Source organism: Cucurbita moschata, unplaced genomic scaffold (genome assembly GCF_002738365.1).
Source record: "Cucurbita moschata cultivar Rifu unplaced genomic scaffold, Cmos_1.0 Cmo_Scf00012, whole genome shotgun sequence".
NCBI lineage: Eukaryota > Viridiplantae > Streptophyta > Magnoliopsida > Cucurbitales > Cucurbitaceae > Cucurbita > Cucurbita moschata.
Genome location: NW_019268528.1, coordinates 3,917,412 through 3,943,571, shown reverse-complemented (window position 1 = coordinate 3,943,571; position 26,160 = coordinate 3,917,412). Strand labels below are relative to the sequence as shown.

At 38.4% G+C, this 26,160-nt stretch overlaps 1 protein-coding gene and 3 pseudogenes across 1 annotated transcript; all 4 read right to left on the bottom strand.

The window, feature by feature from the left end:
• Nucleotides 1-839: 839 nt before the first annotated feature.
• LOC111450841 lies at nucleotides 840-16,947 on the bottom strand (annotated as a pseudogene).
• A 1,518-nt stretch (nucleotides 16,948-18,465) lies between these two features.
• LOC111450839 lies at nucleotides 18,466-20,473 on the bottom strand (annotated as a pseudogene).
• A 249-nt stretch (nucleotides 20,474-20,722) lies between these two features.
• Nucleotides 20,723-21,333, bottom strand: LOC111450838 (protein CUP-SHAPED COTYLEDON 2-like). The gene is made up of 2 exons (XM_023091131.1): nucleotides 21,126-21,333; nucleotides 20,723-21,030 (listed from the first exon to the last, which is right to left on the bottom strand). Exons 1-2 carry the CDS (start codon nucleotides 21,331-21,333, stop codon nucleotides 20,723-20,725), a joined length of 516 nt encoding a protein of 171 aa, XP_022946899.1.
• A 342-nt stretch (nucleotides 21,334-21,675) lies between these two features.
• Nucleotides 21,676-23,832, bottom strand: LOC111450837 (annotated as a pseudogene).
• Nucleotides 23,833-26,160: the final 2,328 nt, after the last annotated feature.

The following is a 26,160-nucleotide window of genomic DNA, read 5'->3' as shown; positions in this document are numbered from 1 at the left end:
ACTCACCCTTCTCGATACACCTCGGTGGTACGAAGATGTACCAAGACCTGAAAGCCCCTAGTGTGCCAACAAGTAAAAGCCCCTAGGTAGAAAATGGTCGGATTACTACAACCTCTAAGCATACCGGAGAGGAAGTGTGAAAATATTGCTATGGATTTTATAGTAGGATTGCCCGAAACACTAAAAGGTTACACGGTGATCTGGGTAATTGTCGAACGACTGACAAAGTCGGCATACTTTGTTATCTTTGACTGAAGTGTGAGGAAATTGTTGATGGAGGAAAAAAGCCGAAGAAATTGTTAGGAGAAGAAAATAACATAAAAACAAGAGAGCGACAATATTTGCGCTGAAGACCCGATGATCTTATTTCTCATTTAGTTGGGATATTTAAATAACAAATTACATCCTAAAAATAGAAAGAAGTGGACAACTTAATTAAAGCGCTTCTACTACACGTGACTTCCCACTCACTTTAATTGTGTGGGTTTAACATAAAATTAGTTACCTAACAAATAGTAAGTACAAACTAGAAATGATTTTCAACCTAGGGATTTATCTAACCATCTCCTCCTAAAGCCCTAGGTACATATCTACCTTATTGTTTGAACTCCAATTTGAGCCCTATGGTACATATCTACCTTATTGTTTGAACTCCAATTTGAGCCCTATGGTACATATCCTTATTGTTTGAACTCCAATTTGAGTAATATGGTACATATCTACCTTATTGTTTGAACTCCAATTTGAGCCCTATGGTACATATCTACCTTATTGTTTGAACTCCAATTTGAGCCCTAGGGCTCGGTGTCTCGGCGCCAGTCCAGGTGGTTCACCTCCTCTCAGTAGGTCTTCCATCTTCGGTACCTAGCCACCAGATCATCATTGTGATCGGCATCCAGTGTCAAATTCGCAGTACGTGGTGTTGCAAACTCCACTAGTTCAGGGGGTGCAGCCGGAGTTGTGGTTAGGGTTGGCGTAGGCGGTGCAGCTACTGGTAGCAGTGACGGTTCCTGATGCTGCGCTCCTCCTTCTCCCGGCTCGGTGATGAGGTACTCCACCGTGGATTGATTTGGGTTTCGGTCTGCCTCGGCCACGTCGTTCCACTGCCAGTCTTCTCGTCGAGGCTTCGCGTTGGCGACTGATTAAGGAGATAAACGACTGTCATTACCGCCTCTCCCCAGAACCTCCCAAGCATCCCGGCCATCATTAGTAATGACCTTGCTGTCTCGATGATGGTCTGATTTCAGCGTTCTACCACCTGGTTCTCCTGGGGGAGTAGGGCATCATTAGTTGCCACTGCATGTCGAGCTCATCGCAGTACTTACCGAAGCTTGCTAAGGTGAATTCTCCGCCTCGATCCGTGCACATCATTCACATCTTCTTCCCGTATTCTGCCTCCGCTCGCGCTTGAATGCGCTTAATCGCCTCTGCCGCCTCACTTTTTGCTTGCAGCAGGATCAACACTTGAAGCGGCTTTTGTCATCGATTAGTAGGAGGAAGAGGGTCTTGCCACCTGGGGTCGCCGGCTTGATGGGCCCGTAGATATCACCGTGCACGAGCTCTAACAGCTCACCGACGCAGTAGGATGTTTGAGACGAAAAGGGGGTGCGCCTCTGCTTGCCAATGAGACACCCGTCGTTGATCATTGCAGATATTGAGTAGCCCGTGCTCGATGAAAATGAAGCAGCTGGCCTCATCGAGTTGACCAAGGCTCACAAGGTTAGCCTTGAGTCTTGAGAAATTTAAATAACAAATTACATCCTAAAAATGGAAAGAAGTGGACAACTTAATTAAAGCGCTTCTACCAGGACTTCCAACTCACTTTAATTGTGTGAGTTTAATAGAAAAACTAGGGATTTATCTAACACACTTCCTGCCCGGTAAGGCAACATATACAGTAGACAATTTGGCTCAAGTGTATGTGATAGAAATCGTGAGGTTGCACAGAGTTCTAGTATCAATAGTGTCAGACCGGGGCCCACGTTTTACGTCGGCCTTTTGGCGCGGACTCCAAAAAGGTTGGCTACCCGTCTCGGCTTTAGCACTGCCTTTTATCCATAGATTGATGACAAAACAAAACGGTTGAACCAAATCCTTGAGGACATGCTTCGGGCATGTGTTATGTATTCATGAGAAGCTGGGACACCAAGCTACATGTAATGAAATTCTCGTACAATAATAATTTCCAAGCAATAATTGGGATGACACTGTTTGAAGCATTATATGAAAAACTGTTTAATCCCCATTGGGCTGGGACGAAGTAGGAGAATGAGAACTAGGAGGACCCGAGTTGGTTTGCATTACAAACGAGGTGGTACAGAAAATTAGAGCAAGGATGCGCACCGCACAAAGTAGGGAAAAAAGCTACACCGACGTTACGTGTAGGAACTTAGAGTTCGAAGAAGGGGACTTGGTGTTTCTAAAAGTAGCTCCTATGAAAGGCGTCCTAAGATTCGAACGCAAGGGAAAGCTAAGCCTCCGCTTTATCGAACCTTTCAAAATCTTAGAATGAATTGGTTCAGTAGTATACAAGCTAGCCTTACCACCTTCAGTCTTGATCGTGCGACGTATTCCATTTGTCCATGTTGAGGAAGTACATTACAGACCCTACGCAAGTGATAGACTACTAACCCCTTGAGATCAAGGAAAACTTCAGTTATTAAGAGAAATAGATTAAAATCCTAGCTCGGGAAATGAAAACCTTACATAATAGAAACATAGGATTCATCATAGTATTGTGGCAAAACCACCAAATCGAAGAAGCTACGTCGAAACGAGCAGAGTAAATAAAAGAAAAATACCCCGATCTAGAAAGTTCTTTTTAGGGGTAGAAAATGTAAAGAATAAGAAGAAAAAAAAAAGTCAGAGGACCCGTGGTCACCGACGAGACCCAAAAACTCCGGAGAACGCCAGAGTTTTCGTTCTCACACAACCTAGCCATATGCGAACTGACTGGTGGGTCCATACTTGTACGTATGGGCTGTGTGTAGAGTATATGGTACACATCCAAGTTATGCATTAGGATAGCACCGTAAGAAGATAGATTAAAGATAGATCTCGTCATCTCATTTGCATGTGTTTGTTGCATAACCCCGGTAGGGGGGTTACTTACTGAGTATTCTAGAAATACTCAAGTCTCGTGCTACTACATTTTCAGATAAAGCCAAGGCACCCATGTGAGACCGATAGAAGCATCACAAATCCCGTGACCGTGGCACATGCATTGGATAGATTGTTTTCCATTCATAGTATAGGTTGAATTTCATTTGCATTCATAGTATAGGTTAGTATAGGTTGAATTACATTTGCATTCATGGTATAGGTTAATACAGGTTGAATTGTAATTGCATTAATAAATTATAGGTTAGTACAGGGTATATAATTCAATATTATTTTTTCTTTCTTTCCCTTGTATTTGTTTATTTAGGAGGTAATAAAGAAGGCATGAATTAATGTCGAAACTATAAAGTATCCATTAAAGTAATTCACATTAAATGTAATGTTAGAAGTATAGTAATGACTTAAAATTAAATAGAAAAAATTTATGATCGTTACCCCTCAACTTAACAACTGCCTTCCACTCCCAAACAGATGGACAAACAAAACGACTAAACAAAATTTTAGAAGATAAGCATTTGCATATTAGATTTTAAGAGAAGTTGGGATTCTAAGCTCCACTTGATGGAATTCTTGTACAAAAATAGCTTCCAACCACTATTAGAGTGGTATCGTTCGAGGCACTGTATGGAACAGTGTAGGTCCCCACCATATTGGAACAAGGTAGATGAGAGAGAGCTAGTAGGACCAGAGCTTGTTTGAGTAGATAGAAAAGCTACGACGATGTAAGGCGTAGAAACTTTGAGATTGAGAGAGGGGACCTAGTATTCCTAAAGGTAGCACCCATGGAAGGTTTCTTGAGGTTCGGAAGTAAGGGCAAGTTAAGTCCAAGGCTCATCGAGCCTTTCAAGATTCTTGAGCGGATTGGTCCCGTAGCTTATAAGTTGGCCCTACCTCCCTCCCTCTCAAGAGTGCACGATTTATTTCATGTGTCGATATTGAGGAAATACATGACGAACCCTACCCACGTAGTAGACTACGAACCCCTCCAACCCAACAAAGATTTAAGTTACGAGGAAAAAACTCATAAAAATCTTAGTCCAGGAAGTGAAAGCACTACGCACTAGTTTGTTAAGGTGTTGTGGTGAAACTACCACAGTGAAGAGGCCACGTGGGAGCGTGAGGATGAAATAAGAGAAAAATACCCCAAGTTAGTAGAAAGAGTTTAAGAATTTTGAGGATGAAAGTTCGTTTTTAGGGGTATTTAATGTAATGAAAAAAAAATCCCTGGTCGCCTGAAATAACGGGAGGGGCGTGGAAACATGTTCCACAACCCTCTCCAAACACCCATCCCTCAGCAAGCCTTTAGCCAACGACCATATTACCTACAACTGAGAGAAAAACAAAGAGAAAACAAAGGAAAATTGAGAGAAATAGAGAGTTGTGAATGTTTGCTGAATCCACCACACCTAAATGGTGTGAAAGTTATCTTATTTATAATCAAATAAATTACAAGGATATGAAAATAGTAATAAATGGAAAGATACCTATAGTAATAAGGCAAATGTTAGATATTTGCCTTATAATAAAATATCAAATATAATATATATGGTAAACTATAATTTATTACTAAATATCCTTAACGCCCCACCGCAAGCTAAGCGTCGGATTTAAACGAACGTGAAGCTTGAATCTGAAAAATTCAAAGAGGTTGAGAAACACTTTTCGTAAAGATGTTAACAACCTGGTTCAGAGGAGGCGTAGAGAAACACTTTCTTGGCCATCGAAAACTGCAGAGAGATCGCCGCTCAGCGGCGATGCTGCCTTGGCTTCGGTGAGAATATGTCTAACCCATGAAGAGGGATTGTCGCTTAGCGACGATGCTGACTTGGCTCTGGTGAGAATATGTCTAACCCCAAGAAGTAGAAGAGGAAACCTAGAGCAAGGGGACAAAGACAATGTTGAAGCTGGAAGAGTCGCCACATTGGGCTAATGAGCCAATTTTGGCGAGAAGGGCGGCGGCAACTTGGTTGGCGAAGATGCCAGTGCGGCGCCCAGATTCCAAAGGTAAATCTCTGCAGAAGGTCGATGGGCTTATTGAGATTCTATATATTTTCGAAGAGGAATGCTGATGAAGATCTTAAGATTAGGGTTTATGTGAAGGATGAAGGATGAAGGGAAAATTGGGAAGAAAATGAAAGAGATTATGTTTGGAAAAGGTGAGGTTGTATGTACAGAGTATGGTGAAGGATGATTTGGAGGTCAAAAGGGTAGAGTCGAACAGTAATCAATCGGCTTTGCATGTGGCAGCCATGACGACTGCCCCTGCGGCGTCAAAGCCAGCAGTGGTGGTGGAGAAGAACAGTAGAAGATTTCAAAAGCCATTGAAAAGAAAGGATTTAGGTTGCTAAACCAAAATGGCTCTGATACCATGTGAATGTTTGATTAATCCACCACACCTAAATGGTGTGAAAGTTATCTTATTTATAATCAAATAAATTACAAGGATATGGAAATAGTAATAAATGGAAATAACAATAAATGGAAAGATATCTATAGTAATAAGGCAAATATTAGATATTTGCCTTATAATAAAATATCAAATATAATATATACGGGAAAGTATAATTTATTACTAAATATCCTTAACATATAGTCACTCACCGGATTCTACAATCCCGTTCTAAGGCCAGAGGATAGTGGAGAAGACACTAGTGGTGGTTCGAAACTGGTTCGTGAGGCAAAAGGAGTTTAAACTACAAAAGGTTAGTATTTAAACTCATTAAGTTTTAATACTTATGAATATGCTAGTTATTTACAATAATTGATGTTCTAAAAGTGCCTAAGATCCAAATTGCTTCCGCATGTGTTAGATTAACACCATCAGTCCCCATACAGATAATGTCACCATGTTTTCAAAGCAAATACTACTGCTGCTAACTCAAGGTCATGCATGAGATAGTTTCGTTCATATTTCTTTAATTGTCTAGAGGCATACGCTATCACCTTACCCTTCTGCATGAGCACACACCCTAAACCTTTCCCTGATGCGTCACTATACACCACGAGGTTGCCTGACCCATCTGGAATTGTGAGGACTAGTGTTGTCACCAACCTCTCCTTAAGTTCCTGGAAACTCTGTTCACAGCCTGGTGTCTAAACAAAGGGCTTGCCCTTCTTGGTTAATTGAGTTAGCGCTGAAGATAATTTGAAGAAATCCTGGATGAACCTTCTATAGTATTTAGCTAGCCCTAAAAAACTCCTCAAATGACTTTGGTTTGCCTTGGCCACTTCATCATTACTTCTATCTTAGCTAGGTTCACTGTGATCCCTTTACTTGATACCACATGATCTAGAAAAAGCCACTCTAGATAGCCAAAACTAACACTTGGAAAACTTTATGTACAATTGTTGGACTTTCAGTACGGTTAGGACTTTATTTAGGTGTTCCCTCATGCTTTGTCTCTGACTTAGAGTATACCAGAATATCATCAATGAAAACTATAATAAAAGTGTCTAAGAATTCCTTAAACACCCTATTCATTAGTTCCATGAAGACTGTTGGTGCATTGGTAAGGCGAAAGGACATAACAAAGAACTCGTAATGCCATAGCGACGTCTGATGGCCGTCTTGGATATATCCTCTTCTCTAATCCTCGGCTGATTATATCCCGACCTCAAATCAATTTTGGAGAAAACTGTTGCTCCCTATAGTTGATCAAACAAGTCGTCAATCCTCGGGAGGATATACTTGTTCGTTATGGTGACCTTATTCAACTCTATGTAATCAATACACAAACGCATAGACCCGTCCTTTTTGACAAACAGAACAGAGGCACTCTAGGGGGATACGCTGGGTCGAATGAAACCTTTGTCCAAAAGCTCCTGTGACTATTCTTTCGACTCCCTGAGTTTTGTAAGTGTCATCCTATAGGGTGCCTTGAAAATCGACACGGTTTCTACTTCTAGACCGATCTCGAAATCCACTCCTCTTATATGGGGCAAACTTGGAAAATCCTATGGGAAAACATCAACGAACTCCCTAACGACATGTACTGATGAGACTTTTCGCTCATTACTGTTGTCTAAGGTCATGCTGGCTAAAAATGTACTTGTGACACTACGAATCAGCTTTCTAACATTCAATGTTGTAATGAGGCTTGGGGCTCCCTTGGAAGTGGCTCTCTTGTATGCTTTCTCATTTCTGGTTAGATGAACACTAAAAACTGACAGGTGGAAAGAAGAGTAAAGTAGTGAAGAATTACCAAAACTTGAAACAATTAACAGAGGAGCATTGATGGAGGAGAGAAAAGGATGAATAAATAATCCTCGTCTCTGACCCTGTTTAGCTAATATGGAGAAATCTCTCTGCTCTCTTCCTCATTCCCTATTTGAATAGAGATTTCTTCCTCATCATGGACATCTCGATTACTCATACTGAGTATAAGCGAAACCATTTAGATATTCATACCTATATTGACCTTAAAAAATTTTGAGATAACTTTGGGAGGATAGCATTCCTCTTTTACTATCTTCAACGGTAAAAGTCTTCAACCGAGAAGCCAATCCCCAAATATTCGAGTGAAGAATTCCACTAGAGTGATTTAAAGCCTTTCTCCCTTCGTATATCCCGAAATCATGATTGTTTTTAAATTTATCACATATAGCTTTGCCGAGTGTAGTCTCTGCCATGTCATCCATTCCACGAATCCTTGTAACACCATCAGCTATTACGTGTAAGGAAAAGTTCGAAACTTGTATTTTAAGAATCAACTTTAATTGGGAAGTTCACTGCATGCAACATTGCATTGAAATATGATATGGCGGAGACTTCTTGAGCGAAGGATTTGATAACATCCCTATGCCATTATCAACATCATACATAACAAAATATTATATATGAAAAGAAGCATAGTTTACTCAAAAGAACACAAGAAACCAATAGCTCACTCACTGGCTTGACAATTCCTCTTAGTCATCAAAATCTGTATATATTACCCCTGGCCCCTTAACATCATTTTCGGATATCCCATGGACCTCAGTGAGATGGGTACCACAACTTCTTATAGTTATATTACCCTCACGATGTTTCACAACTTCAAACTAGACTATAACATCATTTCAATCATTCGCCACTAAGGAGCTACTAAATGTTGGAGAAGAAGTTGTTACTAACCACCTATATTCTGATGTTGATGATGGAGCCTATGAATATGTTCAATGAAATTAAGGCTTCCCCTTGATATGAATCTCCATGCACTCTAAATTTAGCATAGGTAGCCAAAGTTCTTTCTATATTGTGATCATGTAGAAAGCTAACCTTCATCGAATTTGATATAGTTTGGTGGTTAAACCATTATGCAATGTCTCTGTTCACTAGAAGAATCTCTCTAGGAAAGTTACCCAGTGTAATGTCCTATGACATAAGAATTAACATGCATGGAAATATTAACGAGAGAGAAAAATACAATATGAACAAAGAGAAATGGAATGAGAAGAGATGAACCTGCTTGCTTGATATTATATCCAAAACGTTGTCTAGACTTCTAACCAACGATTCACAACCACTGACATCCATTTTTTTCATACGCTGAGAAAGGTTTAGAATTTTTCGAAGAAACTTGCAATTCCTCAAGGACATAAACTTATGAAGACATGAGGGTAGACTACAAATTTGTTTCCCGACAAGACTATACTATTTGATAAAGGTTGGCATCACATAAAATTTTCCAGAAATCTATGTTGCAATATGGAACCTCCAACAAAGTCAACAGAAAACATAGGGTTTTTGGGTAAGTTTCATTGATTTGAAGAAAAGCATAATATGGATGGGTTAGTCCCATCTATGGGGAAGCATTTCAAATCTAGACCAACCACCAAGACGAAGTTCTTGAAGATTTTGTAAGAAATAAATTGTACTAGGAACGGAGATGAAGTTTGTGCAACCGTCGAGGTTTAATTTTACGAGCCCAATAAAATTTTCAATTGATGAAGGTAGTTCCTTTATGACGGTATAATCCAAATGCAAGAATACTAACGATTTCATGTTTTCAACAATTGTTGGAAACATTTCGAGTTTAGTGCATTGTTTGAGGTTCAAGGTACAAGACTATAAAAGATCCCATAGATTCATAATCACTTTGCAATTTTCAAAATATTAACTTTTAAGATTTAAGACAATAGAAAAATTAGAAATCTCTTCAAGATTCTTGGAAAGAGCGAAATTCAAATATTTAAGAGAATTAAGTGTAAGGTAGCTTAGAAGTCTTTCAAGGTTAGAGCATTTTTCAAGGTTCAAGGTAACACGTTCATTCATAGATCCATGAATCACTCTTAAATTTGTACGGTTATTGAGATACAAGTTTTCAAGGTTTAATACTTCATATTAGTTTTAAAGTTTCTCGAGTTTTTTTTTCCTTCTCTTTCAGTGCTAAGCTTCAAAACTGTAAGAGATTTCAACATGAGGTAGCTTGGAAGTTTTTTAAAGTTTGATTAGTGAAGGTCTAAGATAACAAGCTTACCAAAACAACTTGAGATAGCTTGGAAGATTTTTAAAGTTTGATTAATGAAGGTCTAACATAACAAGCTTGCCAAAAGAATAACAAAGAATAACAAGGAATAATATGCCATTCTTCTAAACTTGATGACGAAGAGGAGTCACATATTAGTAGAGTAACTAAGATCATCAGGCTTCAACTTTTTACTATCCTAAAATAAACCGAAAAGGAACAAAAATAAAATAAAATAAATAATATTAGTCCAACCTAATTTAGATAAAATACAATTATTTAAGTATATAAAGGATCTACTCCAATTTTTTTTTTTCATCATATTAATATATATTTTTTTTTTTACATAAATCTATATTTGTACCATTTTTTTTAAAGCTAACCAAAAAAATAAAACTCTAAGAAGAAACTTCCGATCACTAGGGAAAATATAATTACCTTCCATCATTTCTCCAAATTTCGTATGCGGCAATGTTGTAAATATAATATATCCAACGAGATTTTACCTTAAGTTATTTGGTAGATATTTAAGATTAGTAGAAAACCTTGCATTTCAAACAATGAGAAATCTTAAATTAAAAGCGGGTGGATTATGCAACTTCAACTTTATGACTTTAAATACATTGTTTCAGCAATCTCATAAATTTAGTTAAATAAATAATGACAATGATTCCACATCTCAAAACAATGTTAGACAAACCTTTGTATAGGCCTAGCAACATTAATGCTCATACATGAATTAAGATGATCATTATTCATGAATAGAGATAATTCAAATATCAAAATTAGAATATGAACCAAAATGGTTAAAAACTAAATTAGAGTTAATAACCAAAATAAATGCCAAGCATATAGCCAGTTTGGTTGTCATCAAATCAACACTACTTCTTACAATGCCAAAAACTTTTGACGAGTAATCACCTTTGTCAACATATCAGGAGCACGAGCATGATGGATTTGGTTTGAACTCTCTCTCTCCTTAATCAAGGCTCGACTCCTTTCTTTAAACCCTCTCTCTCCCCTTAATCGAGGCTCGACTCCTTTCTTTAAACCCCTCTCTCTCCTTAATCGAGGCTCGACTCCTTTCTTTAAACCCTCTCTCTCCCCTTAATCGAGGCTCGACTCCTTTCTTTAAACCCCTCTCTCTCCTTAATCGAGGCTCGACTCCCTCTCTCTCCCCTTAATTGAGGCTCGACTCCTTTCTTTAAACCCTCTCTCTCCCCTTGATCGAGGCTCGACTCCTTTCTTTAAACCCTCTCTCTCCTTAATAGAGGCTCGACTCCTTTCTTTAAACCCCTCTCTCTCCTTAATCGAGGCTCGACTCCTTTTTTTAAACCCCTCTCTCTCCTTAATCGAGGCTCGACTCCCTCTCTCTCCCCTTAATCGAGGCTCGACTCCTTTCTTTAAACCCTCTCTCTCCCCTTAATCGAGGCTCGACTCCATTCTTTAAACCCCTCTCTCTCCTTAATCGAGGCTCGACTCCTTTCTTTAAACCCCTCTCTCTCCCCTTAATCGAGGCTCGACTCCTTTCTTTAAACCCTCTCTCTCCTCTTAATTGAGACTCGACTCCTTTCTTTAAACCCTCTCTCCTCTTAACTGAGACTCGACTCCTTTCTTTAAACCCTCTCTCTCCTTAATCGAGGCTCGACTCCTTTCTTTAAAACCCTCTCTCTCCTTAATCGAGGCTCGACTCCTTTCTTTAAACCCCTCTCTCTCCTTAATCGAGGCTCGACTCCTTTCTTTAAACCCCTCTCTCTCCTTAATCGAGGCTCGACTCCCTCTCTCTCCCCTTAATCGAGGCTCGACTCCTTTCTTTAAACCCCTCTCTCTCTCCCCCCTTAATCGAGGCTCGACTCCTTTCTTTAAACCCTCTCTCTTCCCTTAATCGAGGCTCGACTCCTTTCTTTAAACCCTCTCTCTCCTTAATCGAGGCTCGACTCCCTTCTTTAAACCCCTCTCTCTCCTTAATCGAGGCTCGACTCCTTTCTTTAAACCCCTCTCTCTCTCTCCCCTTAATCGAGGCTCGACTCCTTTCTTTAAACCCTCTCTCTTCCCTTAATCGAGGCTCGACTCCTTTCTTTAAACCCTCTCTCTCCTTAATCGAGGCTCGACTCCTTTCTTTAAACCCCTCTCTCTCTCTCCCCTTAATCGAGGCTCGACTCCTTTCTTTAAACCCCTCTCTCTCTCTCCCCTTAATCGAGGCTCGACTCCTTTCTTTAAGCCCCCCTCTCTCTCTCTCCCCTTAATCGAGGCTCGACTCCTTTCTTTAAGCCCCCCTCTCTCTCTCTCCCCTTAATCGAGGCTCGACTCCTTTCTTTTAACCCCTCTCTCTCTCTCTCTCCCCTTAATTGAGGCTCGACTCCTTTCTTTAAGCCCCCCTCTCTCTCTCTCTCCCCTTAATGGAGGCTCGACTCCTTTCTTTAAACCCCCTCTCTCTCTCCCCTTAATGGAGGCTCGACTCCTTTCTTTAAACCCCCTCTCTCTCTCCCCTTAATGGAGGCTCGACTCCTTTCTTTAAACCCTCTCTCTCTCTCCCCTTAATGGAGGCTCGACTCCTTTCTTTAAACCCCCTCTCTCTCTCCCCTTAATGGAGGCTCGACTCCTTTCTTTAAACCCCCTCTCTCTCTCCCCTTAATGGAGGCTCGACTCCTTTCTTTAAACCCCCTCTCTCTCTCCCCTTAATGGAGGCTCGACTCCTTTCTTTAAACCCCCTCTCTCTCTCCCCTTAATGGAGGCTCGACTCCTTTCTTTAAACCCCCTCTCTCTCTCCCCTTAATGGAGGCTCGACTCCTTTCTTTAAACCCCCTCTCTCTCTCCCCTTAATGGAGGCTCGACTCCTTTCTTTAAACCCCCTCTCTCTCTCCCCTTAATGGAGGCTCGACTCCTTTCTTTAAACCCCCTCTCTCTCTCCCCTTAATGGAGGCTCGACTCCTTTCTTTAAACCCCCTCTCTCTCTCCCCTTAATGGAGGCTCGACTCCTTTCTTTAAACCCCCTCTCTCTCTCCCCTTAATGGAGGCTCGACTCCTTTCTTTAAACCCCCTCTCTCTCTCCCCTTAATGGAGGCTCGACTCCTTTCTTTAAACCCCCTCTCTCTCTCCCCTTAATGGAGGCTCGACTCCTTTCTTTAAACCCCCTCTCTCTCTCCCCTTAATTGAGGCTCGACTCCTTTCTTTAAACCCCCTCTCTCTCTCCCCTTAATGGAGGCTCGACTCCTTTCTTTAAACCCCCTCTCTCTCTCCCCTTAATGGAGGCTCGACTCCTTTCTTTAAACCCCCTCTCTCTCTCCCCTTAATCGAGGCTCGACTCCTTTCTTTAAACCCCCTCTCTCTCTCCCCTTAATCGAGGCTCGACTCCTTTCTTTAAACCCCCCTCTCTCTCTCCCCTTAATCGAGGCTCGACTCCTTTCTTTAGAACCCTCGAACAATGTACACCCTTTGTTCGACACTTAGTTACTTTTTGAGAATTCTATTGTCATGGCTAAGTTTAGGGCATGGCTCTATACCATATTATAAATCACAATGTACACCCTTTGTTCGACACTTAGTTACTTTTTGAGAATTCTATTGTCATGGCTAAGTTTAGGGCATGGCTCTATACCATATTATAAATCACAGATCTCCACAATAGTATCATATTGCCCACTTTTAGTATAAGATCTCATGGCTTTGCTTTGCGATTCCCAAAAGACTGGTATGAAGAGTATTCTTTTATTTATAAACTCATTATTATCCCCTAAATTAGCCAATGTGGGACTCACTCCTAACAATCCTCAACATCATCAACAACCCATATAAAGATTTTTTTCAATCTACGTCCCAAATATTGGTGTACAACTACTCGAAAACCAACTAGTTGCATCATATATATTTCTTCTTTCAAATCTCCATACAAGAAACAGTTTTTACATCGAGTTGTGCAAACTCAAGATTAATTGAGTAACCAAAGCCAATAAAATTCGAAAAGATAGAGATAATCAAATTCTTGAAAATATGATTTTCAATAACAAATAAGCAAGCTTTGCAATGAGAAATTTATCTTCAATAATTGATGGTGAGCGTGAATATGTCTAGTGGTTGATGCGGTTAAGTCTTTCATGACATCTCAAATCCAGAACCTGGCACTCTGATACCACTTGTTGTGCATACCACTTGTTGTATCTTAATGCTACAACCTTCAATGCTCTGATACCACTTGTTGATAAATGAAACTTGACAAATATAAAATGGTAATGCTCCACATCTAAACCAAATGCCACTAGACATACATTATACTCATGCATGAATTAAGATATTCATGTATCAAAATGATAATATGAACCAATATGATTAAAAACTAAATAAGAGTTAAGAACCAAAATAAATGAGAATATGAACGTCATGAACTAAATGAACTAAATGAGAGTTACGACAATATACCTTCCTGAAAACTTACAACAAACTTTCCTTCCATAAAATTGGTCAAAAGTCTTAAAAATTGGAAACAATCACCTTATGGATTTCCAACATTTCCATGCATTTCTAACGAGTCTACTCTCCATCCTTGAAATTCTTACACAATTCAACTGACCATTTCCATCACCCATATCCCTCACATAGTCAAATCTATACCCACCCTAAAAAAACTGTGAGATATTCTTGGGAAGACAGTTTAATCCTTGTGATACTACATCCATCTGCAATACCTCCTCCACAAGATCCACGTTTATCCCTTTCAATAAACCCACCACAACCATTTAAAGCCTTTCTACCAAGGGAATCATCCATTAGTTTATCAAATATAGATTTGGCGAGTGTGTCTCTGCCATGCCTTCCATGCCACGTATCATTGTAATGCCATAACATGTTACGTGTAAGGGAAAGTTGGTAAGTTGTTGTATTTTGGAATCAATTTCAATTGGGAAGTTCTCTACATGCAACATTGTTTTGCAATCTGATCTTGCGGAGACTTCTTGAGCGAAGGATTTGATAACATCCCTATGCCATTATCAGCATCATACATAACAAAATAATATAAATGGAAAGAAACATAGTTGGCTCAAAACAACACAAGAAACCAATAGCTCACTCACCAGCTTGACAATTCCTCTTAGTCATCAAAATCTATATACATTACCCCTGACCCCTAACATCATTTTGTATCCCATGGACCTCATCGACGAGATCGATACCATAGCTTCTTTTAGTTACATTAACCTTTCACAACTTCAAACTAGACTATAACATCATTTCAATCGTTCGCTACTACGGAATTACTAAATGTTGGAGAAGAAATTGTTACTAACCACGTATATTTTGTTGTTGATGATGATGAATTTTCTCATAAAAGAACTTTGGAGTCTATGTCCGATGAATATGTTACATGAAATTAAGGCTTCCCTTTGATATGAATCTCCATCCACTTTGATCATAGCATAGGTAGCTAACTTTTTTGCTATATTGTGATCATGTCAGAAGCTAACCTTTATTGACTTTGATATAGTTTGGTAGTTGAACCATTCTGAGATTTCTCTATTCATTAGAATGAACTCTCTATTGTTCTATGACATAAAAATTAACATACATTGAAATATTAACGAGAAAAAAAGTGCAATATGAACAAAGAAAAATGAAATGAGTAGAGATGAACCTGCTTGCTTGATATTATATCCAAAACGTTGTCGGGACTTCTAACCAATGATTCACAACCAATGGCATCCATTCTTTGTATACACCGAAGAAGGTGAGGAAGGTTTGGAATTTGTTCAAGAAACTTGCAATTCCTTAATTGAAGATTCCACAGGGACATAAAATTATGGATACATGAGGATAGACTAAATTTATTTTCGGGCAAGAGTAGACTATACAAGAAAGGGGCGGCATCACATAAAATTTCCAAAAAATCTGCATTGATATATTGCCAACATTGAGATTCAACAAAGTCAACTGGGAAACATAAGGTTTTTCGGTAAGTTTCCATAATTGGAAGAAGAGCATATGGGATGAATTGGTGAGTTCCATTTACTGGGGAGAATTTCAAAGGTAGAACAGCCACCAAAGACGAAGTTCTTTAAGATTCTGTAACAAATAAATAGTGATAGGAATGGAGATGAGGTTCGTGCAATTGTCAAGGTTTAAGACTTTGAGCTCAGTAAGGTTTCCAATTGATGAAGGTAGTTCCCTTATGTCGGTAGAATCCAAATACAACGACACAAAAAATTTCATGTTTTCAACAATTTTTGGAAACATTTTGAGATTAGATCTGCGTGAGAGTTCAAGATATTTAAGAGATTTTAACTTGAAGTAGCTTTGTCTAAGGTCCAAGGTAACAAGGCTATCCAAAGATCCAATAGTCTCGTGAATCACTCTTAAATTTGTGCATTTTTTAAGATACAATTTTTTAATGTTTATTGTCGTAGAGAAGTAAAAAATTTCTTGAAGCTTTTTGGAGTGAGAAAAATTCAAATATCTAAGAAATTTCGGTGAAAGATAGCTGAGAGGCTTTCTAAAGTTTGGGCAAGTGTTACCCACCGAATTATTAACAAAAAGCTTTAAAATGTCTTCTACCAACCACAATCTACTCCTTTTTCCAATACTCAGGCGATTCACCATTAACTATTTTATGACCCATCTGTCGGATTAAATCATGCATTTGCACCTTATTATTTTCAATCATAATAAGTGAAAGATTCTCGAGGAGTAAAATTTCAAAACTTTAAGTCAACTTTTTATCCCACTAGAAAACAAGAAATATCAACGAAAATCTCCTTTATTTTTTCTTCAAGCCCATCAAAAACTCTGCTGGGTCTCTTTGGAACATAGGAAAGTACCCAAAACACAAAGAGCCAAAGGAAGACCTTTACAATAACTTGTAGCAGTTTTAAAAGGTCTAAGTAATTACTTGGTGGATGACATTGGTGGATGACATTTCTTAAAAGCATGTTAACTAAAAAGTTTAAGTGTGTCCTCATCATCTATTACTTGAATACATACGGCTGATCAAATTCATGGATAGAAAGTAAATGGTTGCTTCTTGTTGTCATAATGATTACACTACCAAGGCCAAACCGATCATGTCCACCAACCAATGCTTCTAGTTGCTCAAGCTTATCCACATCGTCAAGAGTTATAAGAACTTTCTTTGAATGTAAGTCTATTCCTTATCATGTTGATTCCTCGGTCAAGATTACTAAAATCTTCGAATCTTCCTTTAAGATCTCATGGAGTAGGATTTCCTGGAGTTGAACAAGGACATTTTTGAAGCTTCCCTAACATTCGATTGAAAGCAGCAAGCTTCAAATTGGTGAGCAATTTTGTTGTATAAAGCTTTGGCCAAAGTCGTCTTACCAATACCTCCATGTTTCATATATTGAACAACAAAGTCTCCACTTTCTGCATGGTTCATACATTTCCAACTAGGTTCTCCTCTAATATCATCTTCTTTTATATCCACCCTTACAATTCTGTCAAATCGGTAAAGAATCTGTTGCTTGTGATATTACTTCCTATTTCACTGCCTATGACCATTCCAAAACTTCACCGTCACGTGCCTAGAGAAATTAAGTCAGGATCTCAATAGAATACTGGCTTTTCGCTATGCCATTATCTCCTTGGAATATTGGCTTTTGGCTAACCAAAGGGGCCTTGTTTCTTATTCATACTTTCTTATTTTTTTTTAAGAGTTTGCTTGCTCTTTGTCGATGTTCTTAGCTTATCCGTAAGAGTTTCTCTCGAACAGAAATCATAGAAATTTGTTTATTAGAGGATAAATTATATGTTTTAAGGCATATGATTTAGTTGTATATGTATATTCAAATGATTTTTTTTTATTTAATTATAGTTATAAATAACTTATGAAGGATGGATTTACATCAATTAATTATATTTATAAACCTCTCGATTAATTATATTTATAAATCAATTGTCTAGATAATTTAAGAAAATGATTTAGATATTTTAGGAATAAAATTATTAAGATTTAGAAATAAAGTATTTTAGTAAAAGAATTTAAGTATTTTATCAATAAATCATCGGCCTTTATCTTCCACTCCACCTAGTTTTAATCACAAATAAATCTTGAACAATTCAAAAAAATCTTAATCAATCTAGAAAAGGAAATGGTAGTATTAAAAGAAAGTGCAATATTATTTCAAAAATGTCTTATAATCTAAACTTAAATGATAATAATTAAAAACAAAGCATAGACATTATAAAACAAAAAGATTTGTTGATAAAAAGGCAAACCCTTAACAATTTTGACAACTAATCAAGCCTTATCGAAACAATCAATAATACCGCTCGAAAGAATGAAAGTAACAATAACGCAAGAAACCAACCAATAAAGTTGGTAAGGATGTAATTTCACTCATCGGGCTTGGCAATTCCTCGGGTCGATAAAAAACTATATAAATTATCGCTAACCATCCCGCATCGTTTTCTATCTCATCGACATCTTTAGTAACATGGACATCACAATTTTTTATAGTTCCATTAACCACAAAGAATTCCAAAACATCAAACCAGACTAACATGATTCCAGTCATTTGCCATCAATGAAGTACTAAAATTTGAAGAAGTAGTTGATATTAACAACATATAAATTCATTAAGGATGAAAATCCTCTCTTACAAGAACTTTGGAGTTGATCACCATAGCATATGTTAAAAGGAAATTATGGCCTGCCCCAAGTATGGTTGCTTTTCCATTTCGTCCACTTTGAACAAAGCATAGGTAGTTAAAGTTCTTTCCATGTTGAGATAGTATCCAAAGCTAACCTTCATTGGATTTAATATAGTCCGATAGTTGAACCTTTTCAGAATTTCGCCGTTGATTAGAAGAAATGTCTATAAATACCTGGAATGACCTATAAAGCATATGAATAGTACCGATTCAGAGAAGAGAAATGAAGTGGGAAGAGACAAACCTACTTGATCTTAATTGGATTTCTACTCAACGATCCACAACCAGTGGCATCCATTTCTTGGAAACGCTGAGGAAAGTTTTGAATTTCTCGACTCGGGATACCATAACGGCGTAAACTTATGGAGACATGAAGGTGGACTAGAGGATATATTTTCCGACAACATTCGATTAGAGAATTTGTTCTTCGACGAGAGTAGACCAAATGAGAAAGGGGCGACACCACACAAGTTCATAAAATCAACATTTGATATTTTGCAATTTTCAAGCTCAAAAATTGTGAACTCAACAAAGTGTCAATGATTTGGGGAAGAGCATACTGGATCGTTGGTTGGGTCCCATTTATTGGGTAACATTTCAATTCTGGAACACCCATTAAGACGAAGATGACGAAGATTCAGTAGCAAATAAATGGTATTAGGGAGGGAGATGACGTTTGTGCACCCTTCAAGGTCTAACACAGCGAGATCACTAAGGCATCCAATTGTTGAAGGTAGCTCCTTTGTGGCCGTAAAATCCAAATCCAAAATCCTTAAAGATTTCATGTTTTCGGCAATTTTTAGAAACTTTTCGAGCTTAGAACACCTAGATAGTTTTAAATATACAAGGGACTTTAACTCGAGGTAGCTTGAAAGCTTTTCAAGGTTAGTTCATTTTGTAAGCTTCAAGATACGAAGACTCTATATTTTTATGCAACTATTGAGATATAAATTTTTAAGGTTTGACGATGGGGAGAAGTTTGTAAGTTCCTCAAGTTTTTTTTTTTTTCTTTCTTTCTCTCTTTCTTTCCGTATCTAAGCTTCAAAATTTTAAGAGATTTCGACCTGAGATAGCTTGGAAACTTTTTAAGATTCGAACAATGATTATAAAATTTTAAGAGATTTCGACATGAGATAGCTTGGAAACTTTTTAAGATTCGAACAATGATTAAGGTATAAGGTAACAAGCTTACCAAGAGAAACCATTGACGTAGGAATGGTTCTCAATTTTGTGCAACTGTTAAGATACAATTCTTCAAAGTTTGACGATATTGGAGAGAAGTTACGAATTTTCTCTAATGAATTAGAGTAACTAAGATCAACAAACTTCAACCATTGTCAATCCTAAAATACATGGAAAAGAAAAATCTAATTTAGATAAAATATTATTATAAGAAAATCAATGAAAATTTTCGAATCATAAAGGTAGCAATATAATTATCTTCGATTCTTTCCCCAAATTTTTGATGAGGCTATGTTGCAAATCTAATCCAACCAGATCTTTTGTAATAAAGAAAGATGGCAAAGATTTTTAAGCAAATCCACGCCATTTAATCCACTTTTAAGTTATTATGTAGATATTCAATATTAGTGAAAAATCTTGCATTTTGGACCATTAGCAATCTTAGGTTTTTCATGTTTCTAAAAGCTCGAGGATCAACATCCAACCTTGTGGGTTTAGGTAACTCCAACTTTATAGCTTTAATTGCATCGGTTCCCTACAAACTCATAGTTTAGTAATTCAACATTACTATCGACTTACTTTTGACAAACATTTTCGATCACCAAGTATAGCAAACAAGTAAATTAAAGAAAGTTTGGGTAAGTGCTACTCACTGAATTATCATTGAACACCTTTAAAACATCTTGTACCAACCACAACCTACACCTTTTTTCAGTCTCATAAGATTCTACATTGACTATTTTTTTACCCATCAAAACTTATTTCAAGCGGATATTGATGTCTTTATTCAAAGAGTTTTCAAATTCATCTAATATACTTGTCCATTCTCCTTGGTGGTATCTAGTTCAAAGGAAAGAATCCAAAACAACAAGAGCCAATGAATGACCTTTTACAATAACTTGTAGCACGTTTTGAAACGTCTAGGTATGTACTTGGTGGATGACTTTTCTTAAAAGCGTGTGAACTAAAAAGTTTAAGGGCATCATTGAGATTCATTCTTTGAATACGATACTTTTCATCAAATTTGTGGATAAAAGTAAATGGCGGTTTCTTGTTGTCACAATGATTATACTATTATTTCTATAATATTATTCATATTTCTTATTATTTTTGGAGTTATCTAACCATTATAATCAGAATCAAGAAGAATCACAACAAACAGGAAAATTGATTTGAGTATTAAAGATTTATCACATTAGCCATGAAATCAATCAACTATAAATGTGTATTTCTTTATAAAATAATTTGTNTTATAAGCCAAGGACAATATTTACTAGCGGTGTACTAGGGCCGTTACAAAATTGAGAATTAGGGTAGGATCAAGAAGAAGAAAAGGGAAGAACCTTGGAATTTGTGGAGAGATAATGGTAAGCAAATTTGCCTTCAAGGCGATATTCATGCATAACCCAGTTACTCTTTTCACCCTTGGGAGCTCTTCCTCTGTAAAACACCAACGTCTTCTTCATCCCCACCAACGAACACGTTTTGACACTATAAATTTCCCTGTCTTTTCCGGTGGCTTTCCAGTACCCAGCCTCCGTCGCCCTGTTCGTCCGGAGACCGGTCGGATACTTCCGGTCTCTAAGGCTAAAGAAATACCACTCCTTCTCCCCCATTTTCGCTTTCTCTGATTAATTACGTAAAATCCTCTATTAATTAACGATTATAGACAACAAAATCAAATGGGGTTCGTTGAAATCAAGAGATAATGAAGCTAATTACCGGGAAGCTCCCATGGCTCGCACTTATTGAGGTCGACCTCTGCAATGGCTCTGCCACTGAAGCTACTGTCGAGGACTTTCTTGAGAAGGTAGTAGGTGATGAGTTCCTCGTCGGTGGGGTGGAAGCGGAAGCCGGGGGGGAGGTGGTGGGGGTGGTGGTCGGCGGCGGCGGCGGCGGAGTCGTGGCGAGAGAATGAAGAAACGTCCATGTTGGAGAAGGAAAAACAGAGGAAACAGGGGGGAGGTCGGAAAAGGAAGAGGAACCCAGAAGAGAAAGCTCAAAACCCAAGTGGAAAATCCATGGAAGGGAGGGAATGGGGGATAAAAAGGGGAGGAAAGGGGGGGTTTCTCTCTCTACTGTAGAGAGAGAAAGTGATGTGGATGTGTATGTGTGAGGGTGGGAGGGAGTGGGGTTCTGATCTGAGTATGCGTGCGTGCGTGAGGAAGTGTGCAGGTATTCCTATGTCAGTGAAGAAAATCAAGTGAAAGGGAACTTTAAAGTTTTTTTTTTTTTTTTTTTTTTTTTGGTAGGAGAATCCAATTTAGAAAAGCTAATCCATGGAATCGGCCGGACAGCTTCTACACTTGAAATGTTCTGCCAAACGTGGAAATCTCAAGCTAATTGTGCTCTTCAATGGCTGACATGCATCCATATTTCCCATCCTTATCTTCCCTCTCAACTCTCCAGCTATTTCACGACACACCTGATTCACGGCGTTCACAAAATTCTTTACTATCACAAAAAGCCCTAACGGATTTTCTCTATCCCCTGTTTCATAGTACTCATTTGTCTTCTTCAATTCATCCAACACTCTTTTTTGTTCTCTTCTTGCTATCTCAACTTCTTCCGTTGCGGATTTCACAAATTCTAACATCTTTCTCTTGTATTCACCACCGCCTTCAATCGATAGAAGGTTTTGTATCTCTGAGATCTTGCTTAATAGATTAGGGCAAGTGATAGTGAAGGTTTCGTAGTCGATTGTGGACGCTTTCTTGACGTTAGAGAGCTCTAAGGTGAGTGATTCCATAGCTGATAATCCAAGTATTATGTATTCGATTTCTATTTCGTTTTCCGATTTGAGATTCTTTGAATTTGTGTTTGAGAATTGTTTTTTCCCTTCGAATTTTATGACTTCTTTGACAATGAAATGAAGCAATGTGGTTTTTCTATCCGTGCTTTTTACATCTGAAAGTCTTAAGAGTAAATTGAGATTGAAAGCTTTTGCATTACCTCTCGTTGTTCCTGAATTCAATCGGTTTCCAACTTTGAGAGTTGCTTCCAAGAGTTTAGTAAATAACCCTTTATTCATTAGTTCTTCGCAACCCCTACTAAGTGTTTGGGAAAAGTCCTTGAGTCGATTAAGCTCTGATTTGAAGCTTGATCTGAAAAACATGGCGTTTAGACGATGGAAGGCTGTCGGAAAATCTTTGAGAAGATGGAAAATGAAGGATTCTGCATCGTCAAGCCTTAATGGATCGCCATCAAATTCGAGGATTTGAGATTGTTCTTCTTTGGTTGGAGTGATCTTGACAAGCTTCTCGAGTGTGTCTGAATCGAGGTCATGTCCCTCCGTGAGAGCATCGAGAAGTTCTTGCCGAGTTATGGTGAGGGATTTAAGAATTATTGCAATGTTTCATGCCCTTCGAGAATCAAGAATGGAGATTAGCGCTCGTCCGCCATTGTTGAGGCCTCTTAGCTTTGTTGGCTGTTTCTTGTTTGTGGCAACATACTCGAACAAAGTTTCCATAAGGTTGCCATTAAAACTGAAAAAAAGAGATCAGACCGTAGTGAAAAACTCAAAGAAGAGAGCCAAATTGAATTATGATGATGGGTTATACCTGAAAGAACCTCCATCGATCTTGTCCCACACCGTAGGATGATCTACATTGGTATTGATCTTATCCCAATGTAAAGGCTTTAGTCTAGCCTGAACATTGCCGGATAAAGATGGCCCTGGATTGGCAACTGCCGTTGATGGTGGCTGTGGTGGGGGCATTGACGGAGGAGGAGGAGGAGGCAGCAATGGCAATACTCGTGAACTAGAGAGAGACCGGTCACGAACTTTGATTGAAGAAATTTGATGGAGCAAAGGAGTTTGTTGTACAATCTGAGGGATGGTTGATGATCCATCTCTTGCAAAACCCATTTCTTCATCTTCTTCATTGTTCTTCTTCCAATACATCACATCCAGACCATCTTCTTCAACAACCAATTCTTCAACAATCAATCCATTAAGCTTTCCTTCCAATCTTGTAAATTCTTGAGATTCTACTTGATGTTCCTTGAGTTTTGCAAGAATGCGTCTTCCAATGTAAAAGAGGAGACCCAGAGAAAGCAGAAGGGTAGCCGCTACAGTAGAAACCGCCACCGCTATAATGGTGCCTTTCGTCATCCTCTTCGGTTCTTGAAGTGGTGGATGTGGCGGCGGCCTTCTCCCGGAGATGGAGAGATTGTGTGTAGTATTATTGATGGTTGGGAAATGGAATGGCAGTGGAAAAGGGTAAGAAGCTTGGTTATTCTGAGGAGAGGAGTGAGCGGAAGAAAGAGGAATGATGGAAATGAGAAATAGAATGGAGTGGGGAAGAAACAGCCATGGCGAAAGGCTTACACCCATCAGAGTTTCCCAACGATTCTTGCAGGGAGGAGGAGTTGTTTCTTGTTTTGTCTTCTTCACTCGATTACAAAACTCTTGTTTTTGGCTTCTTCTTTGTTTACCCAAGCCTATATTTATGGTAGATTAGGCCATATTTAGCGAATAAAAAATAATAAAGAATTAATGGTATTCAACATAGTTATACACACATAAATTAATAATTCAACAAAAAAAAAATCTACAACATTCTATTTTATTCTTAATAATACTATTAAACTATAAAAAAAAGAAAAATAAAATGTTAAATAATTTCTTATTAATAATTTTCAAGTTTTTTTTAGTAGGGACTTTGTTACGCAAAGCCTGGTGCCTCGAGCTAGAATTATGCTCGTTTTTTCTCATAAGATAGATCTTCTTGAAGAGGAAGCGTTTCGTGCTCAATCACATGGGTAGGGTCTGTACGCTAGATGTCGATCACGATGATGGTCTGATGGCCAAGTACTAGAGGATGGAAGACCTATTGGGAGGAGGTGAACCACCTGAACTTGCGGCGCGCGAGCTTGAAGAAGAGGTGGCCAAGCTGCATGCCATCAGCGCGAATGAACCAAACACCTTCGTCAAAGTAGAAAAGAACTCATGCTGGCTGAAGGCAATGCAGGAAGAGATGACGTCCATCACTAGAAACAAGGAGTCTGGAGGATATGCGGCCGGGACACCGAGCCATAGGGTTCAAATGGGTCTTCTAACTAAAGCGTAACAAAAAAGGAGAAGTTGTGAAGCACAAGGCCCGTCTGGTGGCGAAGGGCTATGTCCAGAAGCTAGGAGCGGACTTCGAAGAGGTATTCGCGCCGGTGGCAAGGTTGGAATCTGTCGCCTATTGCTGGCGATCGCGGCACATCATTCTTGGGAGGTCCACCACATGGACGTGAAGTCCGCTTTCCTCAACAGAGAGCTGAAGGAGACCGTCTACGTCCGACAACCACCTATCTTCCTAGACAACCACAACTCCGACAAGGTACTGCGCCTGCAGAAGGCACTCTATGGGCTTCGACAAGCACCATGAGCCTAGAATGCGAAGCTCAACAATACCCTTCTGTCACTGAAGTTCAAGCGATATGCCTCTGAGCATGGCATGTACATGCAAGGCCACGACAAGCAGCGGTTGATCGTGGGAGTGTACGTTGACGCCCTCATAATCAGTGAAGGCGACATGGAAGTTCTTGGGAGATTCAAGAGGGAGATATCAAAGAACTTCAAGATGAGTGATCTCAGCATGCTCAGTTACTACATCAGCATCTAAGTGCAACAGAGTACTGCAGGCATTGTTGGCTTATTGGCCCTGGATCTCACATTAATTAATTTCAATGAATTAATTATTGATGTTTTGATGATAACAAACCTACTTTTAATTATTAACTATTTTCAGTTTTTTGAACTGTCCACAGTATAAGGTCGGGAATAACGATTACAACAACTTTTCAATTACTCAAATCAGAGCTAAAACGAAGAAATTAGAGTCGAGACAACATACCCGACGTGATGATATGGCAACAAAATCAAAATGATGGACAAATCAAAATATATCAAAGTATGACATTTATAATATTGGAAGAGTAACAAATGGTGGAGTTTTTCTTATTATTACATTTCTAAATAAAATTATTTTTACAAAATATAAATTTGAATATAACCGTTACTCACATCGAATTTTATTATTACTATATTATATTATTATATTATTATATTTTAAAATTTTAGTAGTTACTCACATCATTTTTATTATTATTATATTATTATATTTATAATAAATTTTGAATTTCATTTGACCGTTACTCACATAACTTTTTATTATTATTATATTATATTACTATTATATTAAAATTTTGAAATAAATGAATTTAGAAAATTTTCTTATTTAATTACTTTTAATCTCCACCTTCCATTATTCCTAACACAATCCAATGGTCAATATTCAATCCTACATTTTGCCACTTTTCTCCTCTATATAAACTCATCTTCCCCACATTTTTAAAACACACAACTTACATACATTCTTCAATCCTCATTTGTTCAAAGTCTCCATTGTTTGTTGCTCTCTCCAAGCTTACAAGTTTATTTCTTTTCATCTTATTCTTGAGAGAGATTACTGTTATATTGTGAGGAAATAGTTGTGAGTATCTCAAATTGTAAATCTACTCTTTGAGAGAGTTGTGGTGTGTTATTATCAAACTCAAATACTTGTATCGGTTTGATCCTGCGCCGTGGAAAGGATTGAGTTTGCTCTTGAACTCGTAAAAAGAGCGGTGTACCGATTTGGCTCTGATCCGTGGAAAGAGTCGGAAAAGTTCTTTATTCAAATTCCCAAGAGGCGCTTGGGGAGTGGAGTAGGTCGAGTTTGACCGAACCACTATAAAACTACGGTGTCATTTTCTCTAACTCTTT

Bases quoted from the DNA above. Each gene is read 5' to 3' on its own strand.
- LOC111450838 (XM_023091131.1), bottom strand. From the start codon at position 21,333: ATGGACGTTTCTTCATTCTCTCGCCACGACTCCGCCGCCGCCGCCGCC. The intron at 21,031-21,125 runs GTAATTAGCTTC...GTAATTAATCAG, and splicing joins CGAGCCATGGGAGCTTCCCG to AGAAAGCGAAAATGGGGGAG.